Below are 20,749 nucleotides of genomic sequence, written 5' to 3'. Positions count from 1 at the left end.
GAAAACACAGAGGCTTGTGTTCAGTCCTCAAAGAGTTTTGCTCAACTGTAAGCATGCTTAAAAAGGAAAAGAGAGATGAGAAATTGCTCATGCTTCCCTGTTCAGAAGTGTGCTGGTGAGAAGGAAAGTGATCTGCTCCGGTTGGAACTCCAAGGAATAATCTCCTTTGCAGGTCAGGGAATTTCCCACAGGAAAAGGAGGAGTTTGTAGACTGCTGCTCTGGTGCAGCCAGAGAGAGCATCGTGGTAAACTCTGTGATTTCTGAGGCCAGGGAGAGGTGATGCACTTTGCTGCAGGACTTCAAAATTTTATATTTTTTTTCCATAAATCTTCAGGAAATGTGCATGTGTTGTTGTGGCAGACCACAGCCAACTTTTATCTTGGGCTCCTCTCAAAAAAAGAAAAAAATCAGCCAGGAATGAGAATTGAAATGAAAAGACTTTGGGGTTGTAATGAGTATTTCTTGGCTGTGAATTCTGAAGGGGCTTGGAACAGGTGTAAGAACCTTTCCCAGAGTGACATCTCATAGATACAAACTCCACGGTCCTGACAGGGCTGCCAGAGGGAATCACGCACAGTTAGCTGCTGGATGTGTGCATGCATGACTGCCTGCCTGCCCTTCAGCCCAAGAGGCAGAAAAACAACTCTGCTCTGAAAAAAAGAGGGAGGAGGAAGAAGGAAAAGAGTGTTTAAAGGTAGCTGAAGTGAGTGACCTGTCTGGAAGCCTGTCTGCCCATCCATGAGCTGCCGAGTGACTATGGCACCGCTGCTGAAGTACTCAGGTGCACAGAGCTATGGGAACCTGGCCCACCAGAGAGGGAAGAGAGAGCAGGTCAGAACTGAGGATGAGAGCTCAAATCCATCTATATATTGAGGCTGTCTGAAAGACTTTGTCAGTGTGATCTGATGCTTATGTATAGAGCAGGGCACCTGGCATAAAACCTGAGTAAAGCATTTGGATTTCATGGTCTGCATAGGAAGATACAGTTCAGCTTTGGGTCAGTTCCATAAAGGGGCCTTAGATCCTGTGCACAGTGCACTGCAGAATTAGGTGGTGTTCTCTAAAGCTGTGTTGGAAAAGTTACTGTCCCTGCACACCACGTGAGCATTGTCAGGTCTCACAGACCGGGTTTTAGGAAGCTCTTCTCGCCCATTCGTGTCATTCTGATTTTTGCTCTCCTAACTATTCTGAGACAAGCATTTATGTTCCCTAGAATTTAGGGTCCTGATCCAAAAGCTGTTTAAATTTTCAGGAATGATTTCACTCTGTGCAAAACCTGCCTCTCTGTGCCTCTGGATGGAACAGGACAGTTCACAAACATTCCTTCCTAGGCCGGCAAGAGCAGCTGTTTGAGCACCACCCAAGGCTGGGGATGCAGATCTCCAGGATGTTTCATATTCCAGGCTATGTTTGAAAACTTGGCTCTTAGGTTCACTTTTTCTGCCACTGGAGCCAAATCCCATATTGAGATTGTAGCACTTGTGGGAAATTTGCCCATCTTTGATGGGTGGGAAGAGGCTGGAATTAGCAAATCCTCTCTCTTAGCTGGAGTCTGGGGTTTTCTCTGGTGCCCACAGACTGCACTCAGATGCTGATGCCCATCAGAGCCTGACCAGACATGTGGCTTTGGACTTCCTGCACCATATTAAGAGATAATAGTGTTACAGAGACAAGCCAGAACTGCAGCCACTTTTCAGGGAATTTACTGTGCATCTTTTTTTCTGGATATTCTCTACTGGTTTTGGATATGAATGCAAGCAAAGCCACTGCCTGGCTACTGCCTTTCGTATGGAAACAGCCTAGAGCAGCAGGATTAAATTTTTATTTTTGAAGGCTAATAATTCTGATTTTTCAAGATCATTGTGTGCCACCATATGGCATGCTTTAACTGCACAAGGAACAGGCTTGTGTTGAGTAACTTTGTGAATCTTGGAGTCTGTGGAATTCTCACACCAGACTGGGGTGTCAGAGTAACCAGGCTAGGGTGTTCTGCTGTCGGTAGAGCTCTGATGTGGTGGTACTGCTGAGTGGCTTTACCACGACTGAGCTGCAGCACAACTCCTTGCAGGATTGGACTTCTTTTAATTTGCACCTTCATGGGTGAGGTTGTCACTTTAAATGTGACTGGTTTAGATTGAAAACCATAAAAACGAGATCACTGCTGAGAGCTATAGAGATCCCAGAGGTGCAATGATTTTATTGAAGACCGTGGCTCACCCAGCTGTGCTCAGATCAGGCTGCCCTTCCCTGTGCTGTTTGCCAAGGGAGGGATTGCAGGAGCTGGTATCCCTACAGTTTAGAGAGATTTGCATGGCATTTCCTAACCTGCCTCTGCCTTAACAGAGGGACTCAAACCTCCAAGCCAGACAGGCTTTGCCTGAAGTATTTTATGTGAGCATCTTGCTCACAGTTGGTTGGACTGCAGGAATAATCAACATGGGATGGGAAGGTTTCAGGTGGATCAGGGAGGTGTCCCTGTGCCTGCAGGGTGAGGTGCAGGCTGTCAGAGATAACCTGGGCTTTCTGTTTGCTGTGTTACAACTGAACACATGCTCCATTTATTGCACACTGACCATGTCTATGGTCCATGGCTATTAAGAACATATATGCACAGGCTTCACACATAATGTTGTATATCCTGATCTTGGTGAGCACTGATGAGTAAAAGTGAGAATTTGTGGTCACTGGTCAAAGTGAGAGTTGAGCTCTATGATGAAATCTCTTCCTGTGCATGGCCTCTACACTACACAGGCCTCCAATAATACCTGGTGACAGGGGGGGTTGATGGTGTCTTCACTAGGGGAAAAGAAACTAATTTAGGACAAAAGTGATTTTTCCACTTGTTACCTGATGAGCTGTGAAGTTCTGCTTCAGCCAAGAGGTGTGAAATTATTACCTTGAAACTGCTGATTAGACTGAGCTCTGGTTTTTGCTACAGATTCTATGACAACAGAGAAAATGGACCCCTGTTCTGGATCTGCTCTCAGGAAATGCTTGAAAAGCTGATGCCTGGTGATGTAGCGCTCAGCTCCTTGCAGATAAATAATGTTTATCTCAGTCAAAATTCTTTTTCTATTGACCTTAAAGCAGGGTCAGGACCCTGGATTTCTGTTAAGTTACTTTGCTTTTAAACTGTCCAAATAAATATTGTTTCTGCACACTGATGCAGCTGTGTCATAATTGTTAAGTTGGAAATTTGTTGGCAGTCTGGTGTTTGATGTTACCTTTTGCTCCCCTCCTCGTTAATTAACTCAGAGTTCAGTGGCAGCTCAGGAGTCTTTCTGCACTTCCTGTCAGAGAGTTGATGCAGTTCTGGATTGTGGTCATACTTACCATACTTTGCTGTACTGTATTGAAATGTGTTTAAATAATAGGTGGGGACTGCTAAGTAAATACTTAGAATGTGAATATATTGCATGACACCAGAGGAATACACGTAAAGGGAGATTTTCTAGACTTCGTATTTACAGCCTCAATGGAAGTATGAGTTGTTAATTCAATGACTTGGATCAGGCATCAGAAAGTTCATCTGTATTCTCAGTAACAACTACAGGATTGCTTCATTTAGTTCCTTGCTTTTACTTTAAAGGTTTGCTTCTACATTGCATCTAATTTTATGTAATTTTCAGCAGCTGTGAGAAATGAGCTTAGTCCCATCTCACCACCCCATCTCTGCCCTTCCACTAAAAATAGGCTTCTTTGTTTGATTTTTTGTTTGTTTGTTTGTTCTTTTTAATTTCATGTGCTCCCACTGCTATTCCTCTTTTTTGCACATGGTGATGATGATGTGGCCTTAGAAGCAGCCTGTTTGCAAAGTTGGACTGTCAAAAACAACCCCACCAAAAAAAAAGCTCCAAACATGTATTCTCATCAGACCAGCTTGCTGAACCTATTTGCTTTCCAGGTGTGCAGTTAATGCAGTGGGTGAAAGAAACAGGGCTGGGATGAGCTCTCTCTGGGACTATACCTGAAGTAAATGCAGGTCAGACTGTACCTGTGTTACTCCATACTGCAGTTTACTCACAGTGAGATGTTCAGAAGGGATTGATTTATATTTTACTACTTCGCTGATAACAATAAAAAGCATTACTACAGTGCTGGGGTGGTTTTTTTTGTTTGTTTTTAAATCCAAATTTCGCCTTCTAAAGCTAGAATGCCTCTATTTTGTGTTCCTATTGTATACTGAGCTTCTCTTTTGGTTCTGGACACATGAGCATGGTCACTTGTTGCTCTTACATGAATGAAAATGGTATTCTCCATATGGGCTTTACCTTTTCCTGTAGAAATGCTTAGGAGTCCTGAGCTGCTCAGGAGTTCACTGTGTGCTCTCATGGGTCACTCACTGCCATAACTCTGGGCTATGTTTAGTTCTTTTTCCCCCCCAGGCTTCACAATGAAGCTGGATGGTGTTGTGTGGAGTCAGGCTTTGAATGAATGGCCCTTCTTGCATTGCAGAGAACCTCTTTTGCCCCGGGAAACTCCATTTCAAGTGCAGGAGAAGGTGCAAGCTGGTGGATTTTATGGTTTGTGTGGCTGTGCATTTTTTGTGATAAACTCACACAGTTGAAAATGTTCTGGCAAGCTGTGGATCCAACAGGCTGCTTGAAGGACAGAGGAGGTGTTTTGTATGGAACTGTCTATCCAAAGCTCTGGTGCCTCAGTTCATGCCTCCTGGCAGCTGTCTGGGCTGAAACCAACGACTGAGTACTTCCATGTCTGCTTTTTCTCCAGAAATTAGCTCAAAATATTGCTGTTTTACACATTTGAACTAGTCTATGTGTACAGGTCTTAGCCACCATTCAGAAAAAGCCCCAAGTATAATAAATTTAAGATGCTTACAGGGCCGTAGTGACAAACAAAATTCAGTTGGTGTGAGTGGGATATATTATTTATTGCTGTGCATTATTAATGACCTTGTAACACACCAGTGACAGCAAATCAGAGCCAAAAGGGAATAAAAAAGGACATAAATAGTTGAAATAAATAATGTATCTCCTTTCAGGTCATGAGTCCATCATTTCAGCAATAGTGGGTTTCTCTGGTTCATTTTTCTGTCTTTGTAGTTCAGTACTGCTTGTTTTTATTTGATCACTTTGCCTTCTGCTACTAGATTAGTTAGAGAAGGCTGTGTGCTGCTTTTATAATTAGCTGAAGAATTAATTCTTTCTCTTCCTTCTGGCTGTGTTTTGGATTTCGATTATTGGAGTAGCCTGGCTACTGATTTCAGTTATTCTTCAGTTACTTACCTGTGGTTCTCCTGTGACACACAAACTGGGAGCACGCAGAGCCTCTCTTTTGGAGTGAGCCTGACACCTCTGAACTCTTGCTGGAGAAAGGAGATAGTTTGAGAAACCACTCCATTCTTCTTCATGGGCACACCTGGGTGAGCACAGCTCAGCTAAGCAATCTCTGTCTTGGGAAGACACTCTGAGCTGCAGGTTCCTGCAGTGTTCAGGCATATTGTCCCCTCCCTCCCCACCTCGGGAAGCTGTAGGTCCAAAGAGAGGCAACTTTGGGTCTGAGTTTGAATTGGATGATCATGCTGCAATTACATGTAAAGGTTCTGTCTCAGATTCATCTCTGTATTGGGCTCAAATATGAAGAAAGTAAGAAAACAGAAGGAAGTAAAACACGTATTTATTTTAAGTCCTGATTTTCTGTGGCTGCTGTAGGGTAGTGACTGTGGGGCTTTTTTGTCTAAAGCAATTAATTTCTTCCTCCAAGTCTGTGCCATTGATGGCAGCAGATGAATTTCTCAGATTGTCTCTGGCCCACGTGCACTGGTCAGGGCTGTGGGTAATGCTCTGAGCAGCTGCTGACTTACAGGAGCACCTCCTCTCCTGTTTTCTGCTCCACAGACATGAAAGCTTTTACAGCCTTATGTAAATGAATGAATGAGCAAACAAGCTGGACAGCACTTAGGTGATTTCAAAGGTTGGGTCCCTGTAGTAAGAGCTTTTTAATATCTCATTCCTTAATAGCTTCATCCCTAAAATTCGTGGCCTTTGCTGAAGAGCTTTTAGAATCAACTTCCAGATGTTAAAATATTCAGTTTATGCTTGATGGGGCTGGCTGCCTTCAGATCACATTTCTGCTTTTAGAATTCAGTTCTTGCTTTGATCAGCAACACAAAGTGATCAGGTACATTTATTATTCCACAGATATGAGCTGGCAAGAGATTTTTTCATGCATCAGCTCTGGGGGAGGGAAAACAGGCAAGGCAGGAACTGTGACACTGAGGAAGAGGATTGTACCTTGTTCCCAGTGGGTTTGTCCAAAAGAAATAAGCAGAAAGGCTTGGAAACTCAGGCAAAAGTGTGGAAACTCAGTGCTTCAGAGTGTAGGCAGAGCATATTTTAGCTCTCCTGTGCCACTCTGACGATCACAGGTACATTTATGACTCAATCACTGTGTGCTCTCACTTGCTTTGCAAACACAGAAAAAGGGGGACACACATTCACAACACTCACTGTACATCCAGTGCTCACCCTTTAAAGAAACTGAATATATTGGTTGTATCCGTGAACAGAATAAAAGTCTTGAAAGTCCACATTTGATTTTAAATCTTATATTAGTTTTTAGGTGTTAATGTTATGCAGGCAGAAGTGTTTCTCTGAGTGGGATGTGAGACAAGAGCTTCTCTTGGAAACAGGATCTTCCTGTAGGAAGGTCAGTCTTCTGCCCTTACATCTGAGTCCTTTCTGCCATAAAAGGAAGAGGTAGGAAGAGGATTCTTGAACGAGGCAGGTGTTTCTAAATTACCTTCTACAAGATTTTTTGCACACTCTTGTCAAAGAGCTTGTGGTAGTTGTGATTGGATACAAGGCAGGGGACCAAATAAACCTCAGCATAGTGCAAAGGTCTCTGTGTTGGCTCATGATTTGCACTAGAATGTTGGTGGTAACCGAAATAAATAGTTTCACTTTCTTTTATTATTAATAAACAGTAAAAACTAAACCCTCAACCAATCAACAAAGCAGCCAAACAAAGAAAAACCCACCCACAGCAGGTGCAGAATCTGATCAGTTTGGCTGCTCCTTTTCTTGGAAGCCCTTAGACCTTTTCAGGGGAACTATACTTCTATACTTGAACTTAATTGAAAAGCCTTGTAACGTAATAGCAGCAACTCCAGTGAATGATCAGTACTGCACAGAGCTGGTGTGCTTGTGTTAATGTGAGTGCAGCAGCAAGGCACGTTTGTTTTCTTTTTTTTTTTTCTCATGGAAGGCCACGGTAGACCACAAGGGAAAAAAGTCTTTCCCACTTTTAAAAATTGCTGGAAATTGCAGGCAGGGGTCAGCAGGCACTTGTGGATTTTCTTAGCAGTGCAAGTGCTCCATCTACAGCTCAGAACATCTCCTGAGATCGTTGTGGAGCACAGTCGGAGTCCTTTTCTTTAGTAACCTTAATTAAAGTACCAGACAGCTAAAAACTCCCTTAGTGAGCCCCCCAGTGTGATTCTGGGTAGCCAGTTTCCAACAGAAAATTGTGTCACCTACTATAAGGTCAGCTTTTTGTTTTTAAGAACGTGGCTGGTTTATTCAGTGAGAAAGGGGTGGTGGCAGAGAGGGGAAAAAAAAGCTGAAAAAGTTAAAGTCAAATGTTGATATGAGGGGAAAAGAGTGTGACATTGCTAAGTGTAAATTGAGGTGGGCAACTGGATGATGATGTACAGCACTGTCACTGTGGTGAGGTCTGAACAGGTTCCCAGCAGTAGGATGGGAGAGCGAAAACCCAACTCATTTCACATGATTTGGGTACATTTGGGAATGAGATTCTGCAAAAGTGGCAAAAGTGGTATCAAGGTACTGGCCTTGCTGACTCAGGTGAGACCTTTCAAACCAGTAGTCAGTGATGGGGGGGACAAATAACTACAAGATTCAGGAGGGCAAAAGCAGCCACTCATTTATTTTTGAGGCTTTTTTGAAAGACCCCAGAGGAATGGTGTGTGAAAACAGAGCAATGTGTTCTTACAGAGGTCTGCACAGATCAGCAGCAGCGAGGAGCTTTCCCATAAAATCCTACTAATTCAGAGTTAGAGCCACATTCCTGAGGCAGGAGCATAATTCAGTCAGCCTGGCTGCTAACTGGCCTTGGTGGCTGCCAGCACAGCAAGAGATAAGGCCTTATTTCCCCAAGAGGGAAAAACACAATCTTGAACATATCTCAAATACAGTTCAACTTAAGGACATGCAGTAGAACATTTGGAAAAATGTTTCTAACTCCTTAAGCTTTGTTAGGTGAAGATGGCAAAAGTGTTTTAACAAAAACTAGGACATGTAATAGGTATCCACGTGCTGTATGTAAAAATCTTTAAAATATCACCTGTACTGGGATATCTTCACCAGGCTGGTGCAATAGATGTTGAGCAGCTCAGGTATTTTAAGATTTTTCTAAAATTTTTCTAGAAGGTTTTTCTAAAGGGACAACTCAATAGCTGGTATTTAGAAAGTCAGAAAAGATGGCTGGAGGAGTCACTGACCTGATGAGGTCAGTTTTTGATAAAGTATGGAAGATAAGGCACATGTTCCAGAGAAGCTCAGCAAAAAGCTACTTGTCCAAACATGAATTTGAAACCAGAGGGGAAGCTCCTGGGAGATCAGGGGCACTTTGAGAGCTGAAATTACTCTTGAGGGTTTTTTATGGGACATAATTCTTGTCAAAGCAGTGTAACTTTGAGGAATTACAGGTTTGGGATAATAGCAACACTGAGTGTACACATAAACACTTCACAAAATCCTTGTTGCTTGTACCTTGTTGCTCCAAAATAATGTTACTGTATTGTTGGGGCACATGTTAAAGGAATTAAAACCCAGTTAGCAAAGTTCCAGTAGTAATAGTGGGAATCCCTATCAAAAAGGTGTTTGGGATTCTTTTCCTCTGCAGTGGTCTGTGCTATTTGGTGCTTTCCTAGAGGTCTGGAAGCAATTGTGGTGACAGCTGTTGAGCAGCAGTGAATCACAGGCAGCAGCACAAAATCCTGAGGCCTCTTTCTGCAGGGAAACCACAGAAGCATTTTGGAAAGGCAAGTTTGAAACTGCACGTTTGGGAATATGAAACACAAAAGACTTCCAGGAAATAGGGGGCTGCATTCCTGAGTCAACAGGGAGTTTTGGTGATTGTCATGGACAAGCAGTTCATAAGAAATTCTCAGTGGGTTGAGTGGAAGGATTCCTGTGGAGCTTGATGGTATAAAAGGCAAATACTTAGAGGATGGGGGTGGATATACAGAAATACACATGCAAACAAATATGTTTTCTTGATGTAGTGTTGATGAAATTGAATGTATCCGGTTCTGGCACCAAGTTTCCATTTTATTTGTTAAAAAAAGGCAAAAAAAATTTAAAAACACTTAGCCAAGCAAATGAGAGAATATCAAGAAAACAGTCTAAAGGCTAAGGGAAATATTTTGATGTCTGGAAATACCCACTGCATATTTATTGTAGTAAATAAACACCTAGATGGAGAAATAAGGTTGGAGAATAAGAGCCTGAGAGCTGAGACCTGTTTTTTCCAGGAGAGGAAGGAGATGTATGTGTGGTGGAAACTTTCCCCAGAAAAGGGGAAGCAAATAAAGAAGCACACCTTTAGTGTTGAAAATTAATTTTAAGGAAGCAAAGCAGGTTCTCTGTTCCTTTGTATCTTTTAGGAGGAAGGCAAAGGCTGTACACAAGGTGGCTCTGCTTAGTACAGGTGGAATGGTGAGAAATACAGCAGCCTTGGGTGAGAGCACTGAGCTGTGCAGCTGGTGAGGCAGCTGAGAGGTGCCCACTCTGAACGAGTCCTTCCCTCTCACCTCTGTGAGTTGGAAAAGATCAGTCGTTTCTAAGGGGTGCTGTCAGGGAGTGCTTCCCACACACACACACCTTGCATCAGATTCTCAGCAAATCCATGTCCCCCGGGCACAGCCCTGTGGCCAGGCAGGTTCTGCATCTTCAGGTGTGTTTGTGCTCAGGTGTAGTAACATTAGTGAGAGGAGGAGGATGTCAGATGGCTAATGATGTTTTCTGTTGCCCAGGAGCAGGAGAGGACTCTGCTGTGCCATGATCAGGTGTATTGCAGAGTTCTTTATTCCAGATCTTCACACAGAAGAAATGCTGTTCTCATTCCTCACCAATCCCCAAGCTGGCCAATAAGGAACAAATTCAGTGTATTCCAGGAATAAGGCAATCTTTCTTAGCAGTGGTCTTGATAAAATCTAGGCAGCAATAAACCCTGGTAGTCAGAAGTGATTTTCCCAGTGTCCCAATTAGGGAATGCTGCTCAATTACCTGGATTCCAAGGAGCAGCTAGCATACATGCTGCAGACAGAAAGGGAGAGTGGGGGAGAGCTCTTTATCTTCAAGTTAGTGAAGATCCATGTGATTCCAAACAGATGGAGTGTATAATCCATAAGCAGTGATCATGACTGGGTAAATACGGTTATGTGGTAAAGAGGAGATGGGTAAATGGAGAGGAATTTCCTTGTGGGCAGCTTTGAATGTTGAGATATTTACACTGCCACTGTTAGCCAAGGTGGAAGCATGTATCCAATGTCAGAATAAATTTTTCTGTGGTGGCTTGCAAGGCTGCTCTGGGGGAGTGGCAGGGTTTGGGAAAGTCAGTTCCTTGAGGAACCGTGTCCCCTGTGACCCGCTGGCCATTGCTGTGTTAGGGATGGCAGATTGGAGAGTCTCTTGGCTCCAGAGGGTACAGGTTTAACTCCTTTCCTGGGGTGCATTCCTGCAGTGAGTGCAAATCAGGCTGCAGTCGATGGACAGAGTAAGAGAAGATCTGTGTTCTGGACACTAGGAGCTGGTGAGATGTGTGGCAGAGGCACCATACAGCTGTGGAGAGGAGTTCCAGGACTGGTGAGGGCTGGTTCTGGTTCCCCGTTGTGGGTTTGCAGTGCCAGTCTGGGCACCTTCACTCACCACCATGGAGTGGTGGGAGGACTGACCTGGCAGGCTGGGCAGAGCCCACAGAGAGCTTCCAGCCAGGAGCCCCTCTGATGGCCTGTATGGATCAAGGGGTTTCCCTTGTGATGCAGACTGCAGGTGCTTGCTAGGGACAGGATCAGTGGCCTGGATTCTCCAGGCAGTGCTGGCTGGCTGTTAGTACAGCATGGAGCTGTCTGCAGGAAAGAAGTCCCTGGGATGGGACAGGAAGGGCTGTGGCACCCAGAGCACAGCTGAGAGTGCTGGTGTGTGCTGTGTGCTAAACTCAGGGATGTTTCTGTATCCACAGGTGTGCCTTGGATGGGCCAATTTGGGAGCAGGATCCCTTCAGGCTTAGCACAGTGTGCATGGGGCACTGGTGTGGGGTGTCCCTGTCCCTGTGTCTAAGCCTTGGGGACAAGGGCAGCATAGCTTGTTCTTTGTCTAACTCTGAAGTGCATTTTAGTGACTTTTGATCTTGTTATGTCAGTGCAAGTATTTGGTCAATACATGGGAAACGGGCAGCAAGAGCAGCTCGTGGACAGGTGATTTGTTTACCTGCAGACAAAGTGCTGCCTGCCCTCATATGGCTTTGTATTTCCCCAGAAAGAGCCTAAATGGTACACAGCAAACCAGCAAGGGAGAAGCCTCTAGACACATCCGGGCACTCAATTCCTTTCATCTCTCCTGTGGAGACAGGAGCTGGATGTGAGCTGCTGTGCCCAATATATCAGCAGCAGCACTGAACAGAGCTTTGGGTTAAGTCCTGCTTGGGTTTTGTGGCAAAGTCTTGGACAGAGGCACCCGCTGTACAGCTGTGTTCTCAGCACAGGGCAGTGGGCAGTCCCTGTGTGAGCACAGAAGGGTGACTTGTGGCCCCTCAGGCTCTTAGTTCAGGGCAGCAAGTTTTGCACTGGAAAGCTGGCTCTGCTTATTGATGAGAGCTGGACACAGGTGCTGGAAATTAAATTGCTGTTGAGAAAGTAAAGGGACAGGTTGGGCCCTGTTGAGCAGTGCCTTGCATGTTTGGCCAGAAGTGCAGAGCCAAGTGAGAAGGTGATGGGCTCCTCCAGCAGCTGCCCTTGGCAGGTTACTGCCCTGAGGGGGAAATCCTGCACCGTGTGGTGTGACAGCCCCAGCTCTGTGTGGTGTTATGGCTGATGTTACTAGTATGTATTGATAGCTGGCAGGATGCAGGCTGAGGGGAATGGGACAGTTTGCTCCTCAAAGAAACCTGTTGTATTCAGGTTAATATAATTTTTTAAAATTTTGTAAAAAAAGGCTTCAAAACTACTTTTTTTTTTATCCCCTCTCCCCCACTCCCCCATCAGAATTTTTCTCATTTATGCAGCTCTTTTGGGGTGGAGGGTGATCAGTTTTTCAGCATTAAGTATGTACAGTAACATGCTTCAATAGGTACTTCAAAAAGCCAAAGGAGGGGAGTGCAAAGTCCTGTTGAGGAGGTCAAAGGCATATGGTGTGTATTTATTCTTTCTGGCTGCTCCCTTTTCCCCTTTTAGTTGTCTCCTAGGATTTGGTCTCATTTTCCAGACCTGAGCAAGTTCAGTCAACTGTAAGAAAGCAAGTGCATGCCTCTGTTGCATTCAGTTGGGCTTCCTGTGTTAAGCTGTCTCATTTTTAGCTCTTTGGTTAATAAAGATGCTCTGGTTAAGAGGCTTTGAGAGTCCCATGGAAGTTTGGAATTCATTCCCAGCTCTGAAAGAACTTCAGCCACAGCTCTCCGTACTTGGAAGTATTGCTGGAGGATCACTTTCCAAGTGTTTACTGTGAAGTATCAGTGTAAAACCAAATCAAATGAAGAAATTACAAAAAGCTGACAGAGAAACATCCTTTTTAAGTAGGAGTAGGTAGAGTTCAAAAAAAGACCTAAAAGGTAGATTTATATAAGATATTCCTATTGTTTAACAGAAGTGCCTCAGTTTAGAGGTTACTCGAACACTGTCATTAACAAGACTGGCTGGGAGGGAGAACTCCTCCTTTTCCCTTCTGGCTTTTCAATGGTATCCCAACACTTGCATACAAGAAGTGAAAAATGTACTCCAAGGAACACTGTTAAAACCTGAGTTATCTGCCCCAAAGTAATGGACAGGAGAGACACGGGTAAAGAACAGCAGAGGTTTTTTTACATTGGATCTTCTTGTTGCCACTGCACTGGGAAACTCACTGTGATCTCAACAACATTCAGTAAAGAGAACTCCCAATGCCTTGGGTCACTTGGTATTGGTGCCACACAGAGTTATGGAATATTCTTGAACAGATTACAGAAGATTTGGGTAAAACCAGGTCATAATTTAAAAAAAATGTTCTGGTTCCTAAGACTGTGACTGGGTATTTACTGCTTTGTACATGCCCCTTTCATTTTCTTTATAACCCCATATAGCTGAATGAAGGAGAAATCCTAAAGTCTTATTTCTTTGATATTTGCTTTTTAGTAAGGCAGTGAAATCTTCCTTTTAAACTAAAAGTATAGAGCATTTCTCAAGTGTGAACTCTGCACCAAGAGGTCGAGCTGCTTGTAGCCAGAGATGGGAACAAGCTCATCAGTTTGCCACAGAAAGGACTTTTCTAGGCTGAGGGATCCAAAATTACACTGTGACCTCTGCCATCATCAGTCTTACTAGTTACAGGACCAGGCCATCAGTGATATGATCAGCAGCAGCTCTATTTCATTAAGCATCTCACTCCAAGATGCTTTCTAGATGGGGGTGACAATCTATTTGTTTTTCAAGGCCCCATTGAGCATCTAAGAGCAAACATATGCAGAGATCCAAAAGAAGTGGTTATTCTCTTTTTGATTGTTATTTTTGGGTGGAAATAAATAGTGGCTTCTCAGGAAAAATGGGAATAGTTCACATTCAGAATGATCAGTACCATGTGCATTTTGTATTGTACTTGAGAACAGCTACAGGACTCTTCTGAGTACTGCAAAGGTATAGAACCTCACAGTATGTTTCTGGTTTCTTTCTGTATCAGTTGTGAGTTAGATGACTTTCATTTCTTTATAAAAACTGAAGACCATGGTGTCTGTTAACTAGAGCCAACAAAAATATCCTCCAGAGCTAGCTAGATCTTATAATTTCAAAAAAAAAGGATGCAGTGTGGGTGTTCAAGTACATACATTAACTATCAGAATGAAGGTACAGAACTAAAAAAAAAATCTGTAACTGACATTTAATTTAGAAGTATTTTCTTGTTTGACACAACATTGTAAATGTGCTGAATTTAAGAGGTTGCTTTACTCAGTCTTGTGGCTCTGAATATAATTTGGGGAAAAAAAAGAAGCCAAATATGGTTCTAGATAGGAAAGGGCCTTGTTTCACAGAAAGCTGCTCTTACTCTGAAGGCTTGGGCACATTCTTTCCCCATCCATCCCTGGAGGGAATGGTGGTGTACAGCTGCTGCCCACTTCTTCCTGTGGCATTCCACGTGTTCCAGCAAGGCTGAAGTGCTTTGTAGCTGAACACAGAAAGGTCAATCTTACCTGTGCTGTATTAGCTGTTTAATTTGGTGGCAGGTACAATGTTTTTTGCACTAGAAAAAAGTCCTTCTAGTGTAAGTCTGCTTCTCCTTAAGTGGAACAGTTTTGATGGCAAGCATAAGGCACCTCACCTGTAATTTCCAGAGCAACCAGACAGACTATCTGAATTTAAAGCCCACAAAAGTGGGAAATACCTAAGCTGATAAACTCTCTAAGGCTGCTCTCCAGCTCCCCATGTTTGCCCAGCTTTCCCTGGGGAGAGGGAGGTTATAAACTCTCCTTTCCCAAACCTTGCCAGAACTCCCCACCTTTGATAGCCACAAGGGCATGTGCAGCACTACAGGGCAGCAGGGCAAGCCAGGTGAGCTGAGGGACCCTGGGCACTGCTTTTAATGTGCTTTTTAAAGAGTTTGGGCCCTCCCTTGAGCCGGCTGGAGAAGAGCTGCTTTTTCTCTTAAGTCACACTACTGAACAGTTTAAACACTACAACTGCTGTCTTCTTTCAGATTCCTCCAAAACATGACAGGACTTATAACACAGTAATTCCAGAGGAACATCTTAAATCAGGATTATCAGTGGGTTGAAGGTCTTACAGCACAAAACCTTCACCTGTATAAAAACATGGGAGGCACAAAAACCAAAAAAGTTTGGATTTCTCAAGCTGCATAGGTGACTATATTTTGTACCAGCAATCTCCTTTTAGTTCTTTTGTTTCAACTCTTCAACTCCTCAGTGTTACCAGGAGCCAACTATTAATCCTACAGAATGAGGGAAATAGGGTTTGAGGGTCTTCTTTAATTGGTATGTTCATAGTACAGAACTATGGCAGCAGCATCTTTAAAAATGAAGACATGAATATGAATGATAAAACTAGCCCAGGGTAATTAATCCTTGCAAGAAGAGACCTTCTTGTCTATGCACAGAATGAAAGCAAATGCAAGTGAAATATCCAGAACCCCCAAGATCAAATTAAGACTGTAATGTGTGCAAGGAAAAAGGATGATCAAAGGACTGAGTGGGAGCTAAAGCTTAAGACCTAGGAGCTCTGAAGTTTTTATTGATGTGACAACATCGCTGTTTGAAGAAAAATAAAGTTAATGAAATTTACATGATGATAAACTTCCAAGCTTCCACAGATTTTTCAAAAACAAAAAAACATTCATGAATCAGTGAACCACAGCAAGAGTAAGGCCCTACCAGTTTTGCAGACTGATTTACACTTGGAGCAGGAGGGAGGGAGGGCACTTTGATTCAAGTCATATAGGCTAGGATGAATTCAGCTGCCAAATTCCGTGTTCTGCTCACTTTGTAAGCTTAGGCATTTGGATGGGTATTAAAATAGATTGTGGTAGCTTTACATTAAGCCAAACCCTCAAAAGTTGGGCAATACATGAAGACAGGAAATAGAAAATCAAAATAATGCTGGTTTTGTAACAAAATCAAGGGCAGACTGAACCAAATCCAAGAAGTATTTTCAATTGTTTGAAAACCTGAAGATGAAACAGTGTCCCAAATTCAAGGCATAATTTAGAGCCTTATAATGTTACCTGGAAAAATTATGTCCATCAGATGAGGTTAGGACGTATGTCTGCAATTCCCAGACTCTCAAGTTAGATTTGAGGCCAACAGGAGCTTCATCAGTGGTGGAGGCAGCAACAGCTGAAGGAACAGGCTCTGGCTTTTCCGGTGGATTGTGAAGTTTTGTTTCTGAAACACTAAATTCCATCATGGGGTCTTTCATCTCCACCACAGGTGCAAAAAAACCCCAGTAATGCTAATTCCAGCAATCCAGATCCTATTTCATATGCAGAAATTAACCCAAAGGCAAGTAATAGAAATGCATACATCATCCCATTCAATTATTCAGCAGTTTTGCAGACATACCGGAAAAAACCTAGCTTTCAATATAAAAATTGTCTATGAAAAAGTCTAACTTGAATTTGTCTCCATGGATCATAATTCCACATGTGCTGCTGGATCTGTAGAAGAGGAGAGAACAAAGAGCACTCAGTTTCAGTTGCCTCAATTGGCAGATTGGTTTGAAAATCAGTACAGCCTCCCGAGGCTTGTTCCTGGCAAGGTACCAGTGCCTGAAGAACAATTCTCAGCCACGGTGTGTAGCAGCCCTTCTTTAAGGGTTAAGATAAGGCCAAGCTCATAAAATTGCAGGAACAGTGAGGGTCTTTTACAGAACTGGAACAAGTCTGTTCTCTGACTTTCAGAATTAGGTTAAATTACACCAGCCTCACTCAGCAAAGGTCCTTCCATCCCATTACACTCCCTGATGATTTAACAGGCCCTCATTCAGCCCTGTACATGGTACAAGCTCACAGTGAGGGAGGACACAGCACCACACCAACAGGTATGGAGGAAGTCACAGAAACAGAGATTACCATGTGTGTGTTGTCCTGGCATCTTAGCTGGTGTTCCCATTTCTTTTTCCTTCTGGAAATGACTCTGGAGCAGTTTGATTTCTTGATCATAGTCCTGCCATTCTGGAACTATCCGCATGGCTGCCTGCAGCTTGGGCTCTTTGGTCATTGGGTTGTTACACTGCAGACAGAACAGACAGGCTACAAAAGGTTTCTGCACTCAGCTTCCCTCTGCAGGGATTAATCTGCTGGTGGTGAACAACACGTGCCTGTACTTCAACTAGAGAACAGTGCAAAGTCTCTTTCCAAATTCATAACAATGCCACTGCTCCAGGTAAGAGAAATACAGAAGCTAACAGAAGAAACTCAAATGCTGAAAACATGCAATTACTGATACAGGCTGAGGTAGGGAAGTGCCTCTAAAACTGGTTGCTGTATTTTAATGTGATGTAAGAGTGAGGGAATCATCCTGCACTCACCAGATCAATGGTTTTCGCTCTCTTCTTCGAGGAATCGTCACACCACGTTTCACACCACAGCCACTCCTGTGGGAGGGACTTAATTGGTACCTGGTGGATCATGTTGTTTGGCAAATCCTGTTGTGCAAAATAAGAGTTAGTAGCTGTTTCCACAGGGTGCAGGGTGGAAGGAGCAACCCCCCCTCCCAAACCAACAGTAATTCTGAAGGTTAACTTCTGTAAGAGTTTTCTTTTTCCCCAATGCAAATATAAAGTGATGAATCAACACTTCATCCCATTCCAAACAAAGTCCTTTGAAAAAATCCCAAGTCCCAACCTGACACCATCGCCCAATAAACCAAAACAAACACAATAAAACACACCTGATCAAGGTTGGACAGACTGTTTGGATCCTGACTAAGACCCTGATACTGTCCTCTGAGTCGATCTCCAGCTGCTATCTTTCTGAACTTCTTCAGATCCACAACATATAGAGCACTATGTGGAGATGATGCAATCAGTAATGACATTTCACTGGGGGATAATTGACTGCAGCCCCACTAGAACCCCTGAGACACAATACCCTAAAACAATCTCACAGTGGCAGCACATCAGATGATCCATTACAAGGCAGGAAAGCCATTCTAACAAGGTCATGGCATGTACAAAAAAGAGTTTTCAACAAATCTATCTTAGCTTTGCTGTCATGCAGTCCCTGTTCCAACGTTTGTTATTAACAAAGGAAGATGTCTGTTAGATAACACTTCAGTTCTTCATCTGTAAAAGTTGTAGCATACTGAAAATAACTTCAGTGTCCCTAGTGCTTACAAGGGACCATAGGCCATGGAACCCTTAAGAGGCAACAGTAAGCAAAAAGTGGTTCATACAGGGCTGTATACCTCAGCTAGTTTTCTGCTACGTCTAAGTAGCAACAAAAACTTTACCCCTCTATTTTGAAAAGAAAAAATAATAATAATTCTTCAGTACCTGATGTGGTATTTTCTTCCAGCTAAATGACTTGCCCAGTATCCTGATTTCCAGAACCTGTAGCCATCCATTTCTCTTCGGCTGTCACAGAATGGAGTATATCCATAGGGAGCACCGTCTAGATTGAAATCTCTCAATTCTTTTAGATCTGTGCGCACAATCTGAAGGGAAAGGACATTTTATTCTGATTTCTAGGAGCCTACCATGGCTTATTTGGAAATGCTGTACAGGATTTAATTCCAACTGAGCAAACAGCTAAAGGAAGAATTACCTGATATATGTGGCAGTCTTTTGCATTATGTGTATGTAGTACAAAAACACAGCACAAAAGGTGTTGTCTCCCCTGCCCTTAGAGCTGAAGCAAATAAAATATAGCTTCAAACAAGCTGATAGAGGTTGGTTTGATAGCTGAAGAGCAAAACTGTTTCTTAAGCAGCAAGAATTCTCACTATACATGAACTCTACTGTGATTCTTGGTATCCCTTCCTCTTCAGAGTTTGCAGACCCTTCAGGGAAGAAAGCTTTTTAATGTCTTTTTGACACAGATGTGGCAGTAGCACTACTTTAAAAATACCACTCTGATGGGAAAAAATGCCTTAATATCTCTCACAAACAGAGAAACAAACTGTCTAAAATGACAACAGGATAGCTGGAAATCTCTCCTAACTGATACTTCAGCTTAAGTTAGACTTAGACCTGGCATGGGACCACACTGTACATATGCCAAAACCCCCAAGGCAGCTCACACTCACTTGTTGATGATCTGTACTTCTCAGTTCCATGTGTATTTTTGATAGAGTACTTTTGGCAGTTCTCACTGTGCATGTTTTCTGCACTTTCCACCCGTTGAGGAGTGAGGACACACAAAGCCTTCCAGTCCTGTTTGCCTTGCAACAGGACATGGCCTCATGCCCAAAGGATTTGCCTTCTCCTCCTCTGAAAGCCACTCAGATGTGGCCAAGCTAAAAGCAGGGGCCTGGGAAGGCAGAGTGGTTGTTGACTTAGGAAAATACTGTCTGTGCTAAGTGATCTGCAGGCTGGGAGAACAGACTGAACTGGAAAAATGCAACGGTGAAATGAGAATCTATTTGGCAAACTAGCTGGAATCACAGTGTGAGTGAGGAACCAGACAACAGCAAAAGACAGGCCAACAAATCCAATCTTGTGGAAACAGGCACAAAACCCAGCCCTCACTGAAGCATGCAATAATTACAGAATCAACCTCCAGTCATGCCTATGAGGGGCTCAAACTTGCAACCCTTCCAACAATACGGAAATTGTATTCAGGAATTTATTATTAAAAAAAAAAAAAAAAGAAAGAAAGAAAAAAAGAGAAGATCAAATAACTCCAGCCTCTGTGTTACCTGATCAGCATCCACAAACAGGATTTTATCAACAGCTAATGGGAAGAGCACATCTAGAAAGAGGATCTTGTAACCCCAGATGATGCGCTGCTTCTCTGTTTGTTGGTGCAGCCAGCGTGGCCATTTATACTGGACAAGCTCATACTGGAAATTATACTTCTTGGCCATGTATGGGATGAACTCCTGCAGAGGGAGGGGAAAAAAGCAGCTTATCTCAGTTCTTTGTTCCTCTGCAGGAAAAAGAAAAGCACATTACAAGAGACAGACTTCAGTCTAAGGCATCAAACATCAGAAAATGAAATACCACAAAGAAAATTGTTAATTCACACAAAAGACTGAGCCCCAAGCTGAACAATCAATACAAATTGTAAAGCCAACTATCCTGAGACAACTAAATATTTCAGCATCTTTGTCCACACAGTTCCTAATGAGCCATTTTATAGTGATCCACAGATGAGTCTAAAAGAATGCACTAATCAAATCACAAAAATTCACAGATGGGACAATTATTTAGGGGTGTACAAAGCAGTGTAAGTGGGAGCATGCAAAATGACAGAAGAGCATTGGGAGAATGTTTTTTACTAGAAAAACTTGGCCCACTGTCACATCAGCTGACATTCTCATCTGTGAGGCTTTCTCCAACTTTGGATGAGTACATGTTTGGCCAAGCAATGCTGGTACAGCATTGGGAAGGGAGGGGGAAGCAGCTTGTGGCATCTTTCCCCCACCACCAAATAAATTTCTAATTAGTAACAAACCTTGAATGTAGGTGATAAGTAGTTCTTCAGAAACCAAAACTTTAAAGGAGTCTTGGTATGTTTCAGCACAGACAACATCATTATGCTATCAAAAGAAAAAAAATAAAGCAGTTACAGAACAAGTGGTGCCCACGAAAGATGAGCTGTGCAATAGATTACAAATTGCTGGGCTACATGATTAAACTATTTGCAGTTGTGTGTCAGGTAACTGAACTTCAGGCATAAAGAAAAAGTGGGCAGCTTCAGCCTATTGTAAATTCTTCATTTTATCTACAAAATCACTAAACCCCCAACATCTATATATCTTAACTAGTCAGAGAATATACAACCTGTTGGCTTTCACAGTCCTTTGAGAACAACAGAAGTTCAGATTCTTTCCAAAGCAACTCTGACT

At 43.0% G+C, this 20,749-nt stretch overlaps 1 protein-coding gene and 1 long non-coding RNA gene across 7 annotated transcripts in view; one reads left to right on the top strand and one right to left on the bottom strand.

Annotated features, from left to right (window-relative positions):
- LOC138114966 (uncharacterized) overlaps positions 1-20,749 on the top strand; it is a 45,873-nt gene that overhangs the window by 8,543 nt on the left and 16,581 nt on the right. The window lies entirely within an intron of this gene.
- UGGT1 (UDP-glucose glycoprotein glucosyltransferase 1) overlaps positions 13,040-20,749 on the bottom strand; it is a 43,512-nt gene continuing 35,802 nt past the window's right edge. For all 6 annotated transcript variants that reach the window (XM_069025008.1, XM_069025009.1, XM_069025014.1 and 3 more), the window contains 7 exons: positions 20,356-20,440; positions 19,598-19,780; positions 18,234-18,394; positions 17,630-17,744; positions 17,268-17,384; positions 16,810-16,969; positions 13,040-16,395 (listed from right to left, as the gene is read on the bottom strand). In XM_069025008.1, the coding sequence (XP_068881109.1) occupies positions 16,370-16,395; positions 16,810-16,969; positions 17,268-17,384; positions 17,630-17,744; positions 18,234-18,394; positions 19,598-19,780; positions 20,356-20,440 (847 nt within the window). In that variant the 3' untranslated portion in view covers positions 13,040-16,369. The remainder of the gene's footprint in view (positions 16,396-16,809; positions 16,970-17,267; positions 17,385-17,629; positions 17,745-18,233; positions 18,395-19,597; positions 19,781-20,355; positions 20,441-20,749) is intronic.

The sequence above is a fragment of the Aphelocoma coerulescens genome, chromosome 9, assembly GCF_041296385.1.
Source record: "Aphelocoma coerulescens isolate FSJ_1873_10779 chromosome 9, UR_Acoe_1.0, whole genome shotgun sequence".
NCBI classification, from domain to species: domain Eukaryota; kingdom Metazoa; phylum Chordata; class Aves; order Passeriformes; family Corvidae; genus Aphelocoma; species Aphelocoma coerulescens.
The sequence above is the reverse complement of the archived record's forward strand: the minus strand, read 5'-3'. Positions and strand labels throughout refer to the sequence as shown.